This window comes from Triplophysa rosa, linkage group LG10 (assembly GCF_024868665.1).
Source record: "Triplophysa rosa linkage group LG10, Trosa_1v2, whole genome shotgun sequence".
NCBI lineage: Eukaryota > Metazoa > Chordata > Actinopteri > Cypriniformes > Nemacheilidae > Triplophysa > Triplophysa rosa.
In genome coordinates this window covers 21,874,696-21,889,237 of record NC_079899.1, presented here as the reverse complement: position 1 = coordinate 21,889,237, position 14,542 = coordinate 21,874,696, and the positions used below count along the sequence as shown (strand labels likewise).

Sequence of the window (14,542 nt, the reverse complement as noted above, 5' to 3'; positions counted from 1 at the left end):
CCTAAAAGAGAGATTTTGGGATATCGATCGCGTTTAAAAAAAACTCCCCCCAAAAAAGCAGAAGCCATAAATGAAAAGTATTTTGATAAAATAAGAATAAAAAATAAGGGCAAAACATTTGTGACTTGTTTTCAACGGTACTGAATCACCAGTTGCTGGTCGCGCGCCCCTCCTCCCCCTCCAGCGCCCAAACATGGCCCCTCCCCCCAGCTTCAAACAGGCGCCTGATTGGCTCATACGGCTCTTCTGTGACGTCTTGAGCACTTGGGCGTTGTATCCAGCATCTCATTATCAAAAGAGAACAATTTCATTATCTACGTCTCGTATCCCAAATAATTTATTTTTGGGAGAGTGCAGTATTTATCGGTTTTTCCTAAACGCTCTATCGCAGCTTCACGTCTCGTTATCTCTTTCCGCGGTTTTACTGAAAAAGAAACGCTGTTGAGAGCGAGCACGCGACGCGTCTGAGGGAGAAGCTCGCGCTCTTTGTTCATTCATTTGATCTGCTGGGATTCTTTGTTGCGCGTGAAAGCATGGGAGCGCAAATCTCCAAAAACGGAGCAAAAGAGGAAACCGCTGCCGAAAAGCCATCAGAGGCAGCGAATAAATCAAACGGGCAGGTAATAATTTTCTTTAATTATCATCTTTGGTGTTGTATACGTGTGATGTTTTGAGGGGGTGTGCAATACCAAAAATCCAAGTCGGCTCAGTTGAACAATGCGCCGATCAACAAAGGAACTCGAACACTTCACTGAAAATCAACACTTTGCGTTAAATTCCTTTTGTACAAATATTAATTGGTGAGATGCAACAAACGGTAATCAATGGGTTTAATTTAGTATAAATTCCCTTTTCACATCCACACGTTTCACAACGATCCCTCATATGTAACGTTACATGGTCAATATGCAAGTTTAAAAAAATCATGTTGCGTTTTGGGGAAAAGCACAAATAGAACAAATCCAGTCGTTTTAAATGAGTTAAATGGACGCTTTATTGTAGCTTTGTCGAGCTTCGCCGTCCAAAGCCATTTCGGTTAAATCACCACGCCTTTATTACATCGTACTGTTAAAATCGTACTACCAACAAGCTACAAAAACAAATTCGCAGATTTATTATGAAAAATGACTTTAATATAAGAAGTGGTCTTGCGAGACCACCGCTTTCGTAGCGATCGCCCACATCTACTTTACACGATGATCAACGCTGGTGAGATCTACTCGTCCATCTTGCACTGCTTTCACTGTTAGATGGCAACACCATCACCCAGACAAAGTGTATGAGACTTCACCCACGTGGCAAACCTATAGACTCCACTCAGTGTTATGTAAACTCCATATATTTTTAGGTTGTAGATATGCAATATAAATGAAGACCACTGTAAGTAAAATGATAACTTAATACGAATTTTTCCTTTCCACAGGAGAATGGTCACGCTAAAACCAACGGGAATGCCTCTCCAAAGGCAGATGCTGCCACAGAAGATGTGCAAGCCAACGGCAAACACTCCCCTGATGGAGAAGTAAAAGCAGAAGAAGGGAAAGCTGAGGAAGGAGGTGCAGAGAAGGCCGCTACAGAAGGTGAAGGGGAGAGTTCTGCCGTCGCCAACGGCGAGGACTCGGCCAAGCCAGAGGAAAATGGCGCAGCTTCGGCGAGCACCGAGCCTGCCAAACAGAAAAAGCGCTTCTCTTTTAAGAAACCATTCAAACTTAGTGGCTTCTCGTTTAAGAAGAGTGCCAAAAAAGAGGCTGAAGGTGGAGAGGCAGCAGCACCAGCCGCTGCCGAGAATGGAGAGGAGAAAAAAGATGCTCCAGAGTCTGAGGAGGCCAAGCCTGAGGCCTCCAGCGAAGAAGTCAAGACGGAGGCTCCAGCCGAGGAACCCAAAGCTGAGGAACCAGCTGAAAGCAATGAGGAAAAACCATCCGCTGAAGTCGTCGAGGAGAAGCAAGCGGAGGCCGTACCTCAAGAACCAGCTGCCGCGGAGAGTTCGGAGACCCCGGCCGCCACAGAATAAGATGGAGGTGAAAGGATGAAGTCCGAGGAGCACAAACATGGAAAATTTGTACAAAAACCAATGACATTTCAAACCTTCTGTTTTAACCCATACTTTCATTTCATCCATTCTTGTTCCATCCACTACATTGTACATGTCATTTTGAAGGAAGGGTGTTGGATGGAGTGATTGGAAAGTGAAAGGCACAATTTTTCCCATGTTCTTCATCAGTTTTTTGTAGCAGTTGTGTAAGTGACGCGTGCGTGCGTGCATGAGTGAGATTAATCGCATTGCCTGTTTCATACTTTTTTGTTTTTGTTTTGTAGGTGAACTATGTTAGTGTCATAAGGACATTGAGTTGAAATGTTAGTTGAAGGTACTGGCGCCATACAATTGGGTAAATCAAATGTGTGGAAAGAAAGAGATCAGAAGCGATGTCATCAAACAATTTACAGATGGTATTGGTCGGTTCTCATTCTATTTGACTGTCATCTGCTACATGAATCACTGAAATTAGGTGCTCAGCCTCAAACGCTGCGTTGTGCAGTACTGCAGCATTATGTATTGGTATTGGCTTTTGTCATTGCTGGGTTTTATGATGTTGATAAAATGGCTTTCATGTTTTTCTTAATATCTGTGGTATTAAATGAAGTATTTTTTCTCTGGAGATACTCGTTTCAGTGAGAATGATGTTCTGATATGTTCAAGATCAAAACTTTTGACCTGTCGTGTAATGCAGTCAAAGTGGTTTTATTCCAACACAGTTCCACAAATGTATGAAATTTGCCAGTGCAATCGTCAAGTAGATTTTTTTCCCTGTAAATACTTCAGCACCATCTCTACTTGATTTTTAAATGGAATGTAACTGCGTGCAAATTGTTCACAATGCTTCTTTTACCCCTGCATTTTAGGGGCATTCAAAACAAAAATAAAGGATTTAGAAAGAGAATGCGAGAGTGGTTTTATTTAATAACTGACCCCAAATCAACTTTGATGTCCTCTAAAGAGCATTCTGATTGTATTTTTAAACATCAAGTCTTGAAAATAGTCAGCATGAAAATAATAATGTTTTCGGTTATTTTCAAATACGTTTTCTCCCATGTCAAAATGGTGTGAAAAACATTTGTGGGGTCAACATGACCCCAAACATATTGCTAAAATTTGCACACAACAGGAGGGTTAAAGGGACAGTTCACCCAAAAATACAAATTCTGTCATCATTTACTCACCTTCAAGTTGTTCCAAATCTGTATGAATTTCTTTTTTTCTGATGAACACAGAGAAAGATAGTTGGAAGAATGCTTGTAACCAGTTCTTGGCCACCATTGACTACCATAGTAGAAAAAATTACAATGGTAGTCAAAAGTGCCCCAGAATGGTTTGCTTTCCTACATTCTTCAAAATATCTTCTTTTGTGTTCAACAGAACAAAGAAATTGATTCGGAACAACTTGAGGGTAGATGAAGGCAGAATTTTCATTTTTGGGTGAACTGTTCCTTTAAATGTTCTATTCTAAAAAGCGGTTGAATAAGATCTGAAGGAACATGTTATAATCAACCTGAAGTCTTTATTTTTCTCCAATTTAAAGTTTAGTGAGAGGATAATGCGAAACAAATGTGTACACGTGAAAATGATATTTTTGTCTTTTTGTTTATTTTGGTTTTTGCCTTATATGAATGAGCATCTCTACCCTCAAACCCCTTGCGTCTACATCTTTTGAACAACAGCACCATAGAAAGCTCATAATTATGTCATTGTATGAAGTTTTCCTAGTTTCCATCCACCTCTCAGACATAGCACATAGATCTCAAAGTATGAAACACTTAAACCTTTTTCATCTTGTTTTGTCTTCTTACCCTCAACTTCAGTAAATATCATTCTTCTAAATCCCATGAAAGTCCAAATGCTCGGATGTTTTTAGTCCACCGCAGAAGCTAAAGATAAACTTAAACCCTGCATTTTATACATTCCAAGATTAACTTCACCACTAATCTAGCAACCATAAAATGGGTGTGTTTTCACCCAGTATTCCTGGTTTAAGAACTGGACAACCTTAAACTTGCGGCTTCTGCCCTCTGCTTGCTCACACATGGAAACAACTTTACCCTCCAGGTGCTTTGCCCTGACTTATTTCACTCAATCACAACCCTCGGAGGGCAGTGCCCTGCATGGCTGCCTGTGGCTTGTGGCTCCCGGTTTCCTCCACCCAGCAGCTTCTGTTTGACTTGTCTCCCCACCTAACCCACATCTCTTTAAGGTTGGCTGGCTGAACTTAACACGGCCATCAAAGCCACCTCCTGTGTTCCCTTTAATGTTTTAAGGAAACTCCGTAACTTTAAAGGAACAGTTCACCCAAACATTTAAATTCTGTCTTCATTTACTCACCCTCAAATTGTTCCAAATCGGTATTAATTTCTTTGTTCTGATGATTACTAAGAAAGATATTTGGAAGAATGCTTGTAACTATACAAGAAACAGTTCTTAGCCACTGTTGACTACTACCATAGTAGGAAAAATTGCTTTTTGTATTTGTTGAATAGAAAAAAATATTTTGAAGAATGTGGGAAAGCAAACAGTTCTGGGGCACTTTTGACCATACCGTTGTCATACTATAGTCAATGGTGGCCAAGAACTGTTTGGTTACAAACATTCTTCCAAATATCTTTCTCTGTGTTCATCAGAACAAATACATTTATACAGATTTGGAACAACTCGAGGGTGAGTAATTGATGACAGAATTTTCATTTTTGGGTGAACTGTCACTTTAAATTTAGACACTTGCCTATTCTATCTTGTATTGTTGAAGTTACCTATTAAATCAGAAGATGAAAACACAGCAGACAGGAGCTCTTAAGGAATGTGTTTATTTTAGCCATCATGGTTTACAGAGCAAAATTATTCTTTTGGATAACATTGATAGATGTTCATTGTTTGTGAGTTTTTTTCACCAGCTCACATATTCAAGTCAGGTATAGGGATGTCAGGAAGAGCATTCTGTTTAATCAGTAATGATATAAGTTCATCAATAACAGAAAGGAAAAGACTCAAAGATTTGAATAAAATCAAAACGAAAACACAAACAAAGAAAAGCAAAAACAAAACAGATACAAAAATACAAACATATGATGGTTCTTAGGACACAACTTCACATGCTCTCGCCATAGGAAATGTGTCATTTGTAAGGATTTAACAGCCTTTCTATCCCTGATAACTTAAATTACTTATTTTTATTGGCACCCATTGCTTGGAATTTTCAAGTTGATATGCTTGGATTTCTCAGAACAATAGCACAGTCTGTTCTGCATCAATGTTTGCAGAACAGGATATTTGTCTGAGAAATAGTGATGGTTTTAAAAGACGTGATGTGGTTTGATCACGTGGAGGCGATCAGGAACCCAGTGAAGGTGCAGTGGACATTTTCAGCAGCATAAATGGCACTAGCCTCCTCATCAGGGATCTGGACATAAACAGTGTCCTGCTCATTGAGCTGAAGGACAGCACCACCGGACATTTGGTCCAGGAATCCCTTGTTGTACTCATCATAGGTAAACACGATTGGTTTGTTGTTTTTATAAAGTGCCACCAAGGCGTTAGCCCCATTGATATGCATGCTATAAGTGAAGTAGTAAATTCCTGGATACTGGCAAGTGAACACACCTGTCTCAGGGTCATAATGCTGCTCTGCATTGTACACAATCTGATCGAACTTAATTGGGCTGCCTACTGGGGGATAAGGTTCCACAAGTGCAGCAGTGAATGCAGATACTGGACTCTTGACAAAAATTGGATACTCTGCCTCCACTTGGCCTCCCTTCTCATAAACAACCTCACCAGGAGGACCAGGTTGGCCAGGAGGTCCGACAGGACCAGGAAGTCCAACAGACCCATCAGATCCAGGAAGTCCAGGTGGACCCTGAGGTCCCGGAATTCCCTTTGCAGCCAAACCTGAGGGACCAGGTGTCCCAGGAATACCGGGGTGACCTTTAAGGCCTGTAGGTCCTGCAGGACCTGGAGGGCCACCAGGGCCTCTTTGGCCAGGGGCACCTGACTCTCCTCTTTCACCTGCCGCACCAGGATGTCCTGAAAGACCCTTTGGCCCTGCAGGTCCAGATGTTCCTGGAGTACCTGGAGCACCAGTGTGGCCAGTATCTCCTTTGCTACCTGGAGCACCCGTAGCTCCTCTTGGACCTTGTGGGCCTACTGGCCCTGAATAACCCTGCTTGCCCTCAACTCCCTGTGGTCCGTGCTCTCCCTTGTGTCCCTTTAGCCCTGGAGCTCCCATTGCACCTTGCTCACCCTTATCACCTGGTGCTCCCCTCTCACCGGGGAAACCTCTTGCACCCTGAGGACCAGCTGCACCCGTGGGACCAGTAGCACCTGGATATCCAGTGTGCCCTTTAGCACCTGGCTCACCTTTTGAACCCATTGCACCTGGGAGACCGCCTGGACCCCTTTCACCTTTTACACCAGTTTCACCTGGTTTGCCGTAACCAGGACTACCAGGAGAACCAGGTGCACCAGCCGCTCCTTGCGGACCTTTGGGGCCAACAGAGCCAGGCATACCTGGGGCACCATTTTCACCTGGTTTGCCAGCCATTCCAACTCCGGGAGCTCCTTGATGACCTTTCGGACCTGGCATCCCCATGGGTCCAGGTTGCCCATCATGACCAGGTGTGCCTGATTTGCCTGGTTCACCAGGACGTCCAGCGCTGCCAGGTCTTCCAATACCAGGCTCACCAGGTTTCCCTGTAGCACCTGTTGATCCTGCTGGACCTCTCTCACCAGGTGATCCATGAACCCCGATACCTCTTTCTCCTTTCTGTCCCGGTAGACCTGGAACACCTGGATGTCCTTTAAGACCTGTCTCTCCCCTTGGTCCCATTGATCCTGGAAGACCCGATGGTCCGGGTTTGCCTGGGGCAGAGTAACCTGCGGGTCCTGGGCTACCAGAAGGGCCGGGCATGCCCCTGGGACCCTGAGGACCAGATGCACCAGTGTCTCCTTTTGGTCCAGGTGCACCTGTGGCGCCAGGTTTGCCAGGTCCACCCGGAGAGCCAGGTTTTCCAGGTGCAGAGTAACCAGCAGGTCCAGGAGATCCAGGTGGTCCATGTGGCCCGGGCAGTCCTTCTCCATTATATCCTGGGGGTCCAGGGGGCCCAGGAGGTCCAGCTGGGCCGGGCTCACCAGGATTTCCAGGTTCTCCAGCTACAGACACCACTGGAATGAAACAAAAGGTATACATAAAGGTGTCAATACTTTATTTAATCAATAATCGCTTGCAACTGAAAAGACTAAAGTGAATAAATGTTTCTTTGTATTTCATTACGGGATATTGTGTCAGTGAAGGAAATGATATTTACTGTATACATAAAATTAGAAGGTAAAAAAATATACATTGTTGAGGTATTGCTGGAGTTTGTACCAGGTAAATAAAACAACTGACTACAGTAATGTGCAACTGATTAAGATCCACTTCTGATTAAATGAATTCCTTTGAGTGATAGTAGTACCATTAAAAAAGATTTTGCCATGAGTTAATCCACTTAAATGTTTCAGTATCATATCACACCACATCACATCGTTTTTGGACCAAACTACTTGTGTTGTCCTAAATAGCAGTACTCTAGGTTAGTATCTCAGAGTATGATGAATCAGGAAATGCTTTACAGCTGCCCCATAAAGCTTTTTCTTTTTTACTGCACGGCAAGGCCCCAGAAGTAATATGTTTTATACTTTAAATCCTTTGTACGGTGGGTGCATAGCAAAGGTTTTTTCAGAACATCATAAACACAGTGAATTATATGAATTATATTCATACTATATAAACTAAGATTTTTTTAAGTAGCCTACTACATTGCACATTCTTTATGTCCTTTTGTAATTTCATTGGGAATCTAAAAATGTCTAAATGAACATACATATTTTTGTGGCAACTGAATAAGAGGCCCCAGTTTTATATGACCTTCATGTGGTAAAAAAACTATTGGTTTGTTAACTGCATCACTTTGAAAGTCATTTTTGGAAGCACTACTTTCATTAACCAAAACAGATGCGTCTACATTTTGCTGTGACACACCCAGACAAATAACTTTTCATCATGTTTCTTAAGGGTGTTTTTGAATATAAAAACGCTCTTTTATAACCTGCATAAGTTGGTTGGGTTTGATGTGAATTTACACTTTAAAATTCAGAAAAATATCGAATTCCTTATGCCCAACCAAATCAGATAAACAAGTACACTACTTTAATGTACTGTAAATGTAATTAAAATGACATTCCTACATTTAAACTCCTACATTTATTATATTTATAAATTTTTATGTATGATAAATATTTGAATGGTACACATAAGTCAATGCAGTCAAACATTAAAAACACACATTCAGCATCTTGAGTTTAAAGTCCAATGTCCAAAACAGAATTTACAGAAGGATGAAAGAAGAAGAAGAAAAAGATCATGTAACATTTAAAGTAAAATAAAAATGTTTACCGTAGTTTCTTTTACTGTATATTTTGAATTATCTACATAGCTTAGTTAAATGGAAAGGTATGATGTGGTTTAAGTTAACCAATAATTGTCTAAAATGTGAATTTGAAAGCCTTAGACAGATTTCATTATACTATTGGATGAGCCGTTGTGTACAAGTAGGCCTACCCAATCAGTATGCTGGACTCGTGTAACTTAAAATCAAGCGCACATCTTTGTTTTGTTTTGCTTGCTTGCATATTAAATAAAGCATACACGTGTGTCATTCTAATGTCTTTCATAGCCAACACTTATTTTGCAGAATGTTAAGAAAAGCCTAGATTTTTAGAGTTAAACTCTTACCATGACTTTTGACCGAGTATGGCTGGTACTGAGGGCCCTTCACTGACTTCTTGACGTATCTCTCGCCATGAGCAGCCACAAAGGCGACGAGGAGAAGAAGAATGCTTGCTACACGTAGTTCCATTTTCTGAGGTCAAATCTGCAAGAGATGAACAAGAAACATTTTTGTTTAGATACACTAAAAAACAATAAAAGTTTACAAAAGATCTTTTTTTTTAATACAGTTGACTATAAACGAAACTTTCAAGCAGTATATAAGTGTTCCTTCTTCTCTGCACCTGCTGACAGATGTCCCTAAATTTCAGGGCCTAGCGCCTCAAAAACATCCAGTGAGAAAGCGAACACCTACCGGCATACTTGGGTTCCAAATAAATAAATGAACTGCGGCTCCCACTTCTGAATATCCTTGTAGTAGGAGCCAGACAGAGGATCTTCTGCTGCCTAGCACAATGATGAGGGTTTTTATACCATATCTGGCCCTTGCATCATTAAAAAAGCACCTACCACACTAGTACCTCCCCTCCCAATGCTAGGCTGTAATTACCAGACAGATTTGCCCACTGTTGGCATGTCACTTCTGAATGGCTTTTTGCTTCGAGTGTTTAGACCCATGATTAGATCTTGTTAAGTTCCCCTCAAAGCTACAAAAGATGCATTTTAGTGCTAAATTTGGTCGAAATTGTCATTTTAAGGGTATGGACGGTCTCTATGATGTGTATGTCCACGTGTTATCCTTAGAAACGTGATATAAACAATAACTGAGATAAAAGATGGCTTGATTTCCAAACAGTGTGACTTCTGCTATATGCATTGCAAATTTATATAAATTTAGATATTATTTAATATCTAAATGAAACATTTAGTTGTGACATATTTTAAAACTGTTTTAAAACTGATCATTATTATATTCACATTTAAAAAAAAGATATATATATATATACTTATAATAAAAATAGAAATGTTATATAAATAAAAATATATAAGTGTTTTGTACGTTACTGTAATATTTAAAGCCTCACAAAACTGGTGTTAAAAATCAATTTGTTTACCCTAGTCTGGTAAACAAACCTCTCACCTCTTTTGACTGTCTGGTGCACTTGCATTTCACCCTGAAAAACATTCAAAAACATACAAAGAAGGATAGTTTAGGTTTGCCGGTGTGCTGACTTATATACATCACAACAAGCACGATTAAACCGAATGCACCTCACCATCAGAAAATATATTAAACTCTTTTCCTTGAGAAATATACATACGGGAGCTACTTTGACTCTGTTTGTTCAGCTTCTCTGCTCTGAGTGTGTGAGGCTTTCATAAAAATGACTATTTCAGGCCAAGCAAGTTTATGGTTCTTTATTTGTGTAGTTTTGCAAGTGCTTCACCCAGAAACAGCTAATAAAGAAAATATAAAAAGACGTTCTGGAAAATACATCTGACTTTTTTACCCTCTTTGCTTAACTTTCAGTGGCATGTGATGACAATTCCACTAAATGGCCAGAAGGGGGCACACATTTTGTGCACTGCTTTTGTTTTTGGATTCAGCGTCTTTATCTTTTTTTTGTTGTTGCCATGAGGCCCTTTCATCCTGTTTTACTTTCCTAAATTGGTTCTCATCACAAAGCTTTCCCTTACTCTCAAAAGCCAAACGCTGTCCTTAGGAGACATATGCTGGAATTTATTTTTGGATGCATGGGAGATGCACACACCCAATTAATCATACCCTCCATAACACAAAAAGCGTCTCGAGGTATGATCGTGATCAGCATTGTGTGGCAACAGCCCCTAAATCTCAACATAATAACATATGGTTCAATCCCATATATGATTTATAATGTACACTTATTTGTGTGCTTATTTCGAGTAATGGAAAAAGGTTGGAAGAACCCTTTGCACATTTTTCTCAAACAGCGTATGATTAAGCGTTCCCTCAACATGAAGCTTGTTTCAACATCTCCAATTTTCAGAATTAGTCTCAATCAAGTATAATTTTCCAAAGTGGTGCCTTAACATACTAAATAGTTTTTTAACAAAAATTACAGTCTACAAGGATTGTTTTAACACGTTCTGCTACCGAAAAACAACTGGATTGTGTAGTTCTGTGGTAAAATGCTGCACAGAGAATATAAGACGTGATGTTTTGGAGACACGGCATGCCATAAACGATCACAATATCAGCTGTCTGCTCTTCTGCACCACGTGTTTGATTACAACTTACACTCAGACACTTGATTTTTGCAAAGACAGACGTTCTTTTCTTCCACTGATTCTGACTGATCTCTCAGAACCGGCTCGCATTTATGAGTGTTAAACCCTATAAACACTTTTTTTCTCAGCTGCTGACAACGGTTCTTTCTAAATGTGTCATTGAGCAGAAGTCTCTAGCAAACATTCATTTTTGCAAACTATGTTTGTGTTTACAACCCACTAAGGAGACGAGAGACTCAAAATGTTACCAACATTTAGTTTAATGACAGAGCAAGTATGGGTGGAGTCTTTTTTTGTGACATTTTCATGTTTATTTCTTCACTCCTTTTCAAAAACTGTCAAAACGAACGCAAGATTTTTTGTATCGCTCACCTCAAAACCCTTATGATACAGACACTTATGCGCATTATGAATCGCCAATGTATAGACTGTCACAGATGATATCATGTTTTGCTAGAGGTCATTAAATGTGTCACAAGTGCACCAAGTGATCTAGTAACTTTTTTATGAGCTGTCGTAAGGCCATAAAATGTCACGGCTCTGAAGTCACGTTTACTTCACTTCGTAATAATAGAGGAAAAGATATACAGAGCGAAAAAAGTATGCATGGTTGGCTTAGTCAAGTAGGCCTCTGGTAAACTCATTACCCACTATGACCCTCTTGTTGTGGTTGCCATCTCATTTTATAATAACCATTATGGCCTGCAATGTAGGTCTTAATAAAAGTAACAACATCGTGTGCATGTGAATTTATGGTCTATCTGCAAAAAGCTATCGTTTAGCATTTAGTGCTAGTAAAAGTACTAACCTTTAAATACAAGGATTTATAATTGATAAAAATCGGGCTAGCAACAAGATGAACACAGCAGCAACATATTATACAAATTATTATATATGCTCTGTATTTTTTTCCTCCAAGTAATATCCAACTCTATTTTCAGTCTCATAATGTAATTGAGTAAAAGTAAAATACTACTATCTGTCTCTGTTTATTGTACAAATCTATCACCGTTGTTCTCCTGTTTTTTGCCCCCTCGTGGGAAGTCTTTTGATTCAGGTTATATTTGTGCAATTCTTGTTTTACCCCCCAACGTGGGCTTTAGTTTTGTTATTTTAAGTTATTCGTGAACGGCTGCCTGCACTTGGGTTCTCCTTCCCGCAAACCCTGACACCTATACCTACTCATTAATAAAGCTATAAACGTTTAAGCTATTATATTTTCAGGTAATCACTTTTTCTTCTTTACTATTTTCTTCTTCACTGTTTCATGATGGTTGGCACCAGCTATTGGTGTATTATCTGCCACCTACCAGGATGGAGTGTAGAGAGCAGGTAACCACAATCTCCCCAAAACAAAAATGGGAGAACGAATTACCCAAATATTGGCATTAAACCTTTTCGATAATAAATTAATTAACACAAGTAATATAAAGATAAGCAAACTATTATTTTTATGTAACAATTATTTACACATTCTTATGAGCCCTTTTTTTTATACCAAACTCACATGAAATGCGTCGTCACATTGGACTTCGAGCATGCAAATATTTGTCGAATGCAGCTGCGAATATGAGGATATGAGGAAACTAGCGTGACACCGTGACGAATTCATCTGGTCGCACGTCTTCACGTAATACAAATTCACAGGTCCGAACATACCAAACTTGAACTTTCGAACAATGGAATGCGAAACATTTTGCGCGAGCTTGCGTTTCCGGTCCGGCGCATTCGCATTCGTAAAAATCAAAGTCAATGGAGCACAAAGGCAAGTGTGACCGTGCCTTAAAATAGTCAGTCGCAAAGGATTATGGGTATTCACTCCAGCGGCAATATTTCTCAGTGGCCAATGCACATGCTCAGTAGCAAATAGTGCATTATAACTTTACTAAAGCAAACACCAAGACAAACTACTTCACAGACAAACTGGTGATCCATTGCAGTTCTTGTAAACTTAACAGTCTTTCAATTCGACCTTCACTACTAAAATCTGACATGGTAAGTTTTCACTGTTTTCGGTTGCTCACAAGGCCTAAAAATGAGAAATGTGCAAACAACCAGTTTGTCTGACACAATGAAAGCTGTATGTTTCACCCTTTTGGTGAGGTTTAGGTTTGAGTAGGTTTACTAATTTGATATTTGAAGATGAAAGAAATAACACTTCCGGTTTACATCCCAGAGCTCTTCCTCACCCAAAAGCAGAGCATGTTATACAATAATTATTGGTTGATGTAAGGAGCTGCCTTGAATGTGAGCTAAAGATACCCCATCTAGGTTAGGACTCAAATTTAAGATTTCAATAAACTAACTGTACCACTAAGAGGTACTTTGAGTTTTATGAATGGAAGGGTGGATGTGAACTACTCAACTAGATTGTCGGTGAAATTATAGGTCTCAGAAATAGACACTCTGAAGGAAAGCCAAGTCATCAAGCGTGAAGGCCTGAACAAATATTGATGGCATCATTGTTATCGGTCACAAATTACATTCTGTTGTTTACAGTTACATTTGTTAGCTGGAAAAAGTGAAATGTGTGAGCTGTTCCATTATTTGCTTGTCATCTCTACCTACAAGAGGATCTTCAATAACATCAGCAACAAAGAGGCTCTTTCTGTAGAGTTTGTATACGTCTGATCTTCTACCTAGCAGGCATGTCTCTCCTTTCACTGCTTTCTGTCTTTTACAACTTCTTAGAAGCAGTATCCCTCGCTTCAAGGAATCAAAATCACTTAAGGAATCAGTTAAATAAAGCTACCTAATGTTTTTTTCAGAACCTAAATTGCGGTGGTTAAGTCCGGTATTTAAAGATAATGACTGATGCAAGAGTGTCTTCCAGAGATAATTGCAGGTTTTCTGTCTGCAAGAAACCATTTCAAAAGTAATTTAGAATAAAAGACGACTAACATCTAAAACCGTGAAAAAGTTTATGAAGCTATTCTAGAAAAGCGTGGTCAATGCAGTGCCTTGTGCAATATTTTAATGTGCACTCAAAAAAGACATGAGCTTGTCAAATGGACACAATTCAATTGTTTACGATGTAGATTTAATTTAACAAGTCTAGCATAATCGGCATACTCAATACAGTATACATGGTGTTCTTAGTATGCATTAGAAAAGTAAAAAAAATCTAGTTAACCTGAACTGATTAGGTTAATGCTTTAGGAATTCTAGATTATTCAAAGATGTATTTCTGATTATCAATTCCTTCAAATAGAAAGTATTAAAGTATACTTTAAGTTTAATGTACTTCTCAAAAATATACTTAATGCACTTTGTATAAAAGTGTAGGCTAGTTGTGGATTGGTTGTGCACTCAACTGTCTACTTTACTACTGTTGCACTTAAAGAGTAAATCATTTGTGATTTTTAAGGTCCTACTTTGGTTTATGGAGTGTCCAACAACAAGTTTACGTACATACACGGTGTAAAAACACTTTCATTTTCTAATAATATGCAGTTATTATTACTTTACTTCTTGACTGACTCTCAAATGATTCGTTCGGCGATTCATCCGTCTAA

The 14,542-nt window shown here is 39.6% G+C and overlaps 2 protein-coding genes across 2 annotated transcripts; one reads left to right on the top strand and one right to left on the bottom strand.

Moving 5' to 3' along the window:
- Positions 1 to 271: 271 nt before the first annotated feature.
- marcksb (myristoylated alanine-rich protein kinase C substrate b) lies at positions 272 to 2,942 on the top strand. Its single transcript, XM_057343916.1, has 2 exons — positions 272 to 620; positions 1,424 to 2,942. Exons 1-2 carry the CDS (start codon positions 534 to 536, stop codon positions 2,012 to 2,014), a joined length of 678 nt encoding a protein of 225 aa, XP_057199899.1. The 5' UTR covers positions 272 to 533; the 3' UTR covers positions 2,015 to 2,942.
- A 1,899-nt stretch (positions 2,943 to 4,841) lies between these two features.
- col10a1a (collagen, type X, alpha 1a) lies at positions 4,842 to 9,277 on the bottom strand. Its single transcript, XM_057344080.1, has 3 exons — positions 9,172 to 9,277; positions 8,823 to 8,961; positions 4,842 to 7,210 (listed from the first exon to the last, which is right to left on the bottom strand). Exons 2-3 carry the CDS (start codon positions 8,944 to 8,946, stop codon positions 5,367 to 5,369), a joined length of 1,968 nt encoding a protein of 655 aa, XP_057200063.1. The 5' UTR covers positions 8,947 to 8,961; positions 9,172 to 9,277; the 3' UTR covers positions 4,842 to 5,366.
- Between the last annotated feature and the right edge of the window lie 5,265 nt (positions 9,278 to 14,542).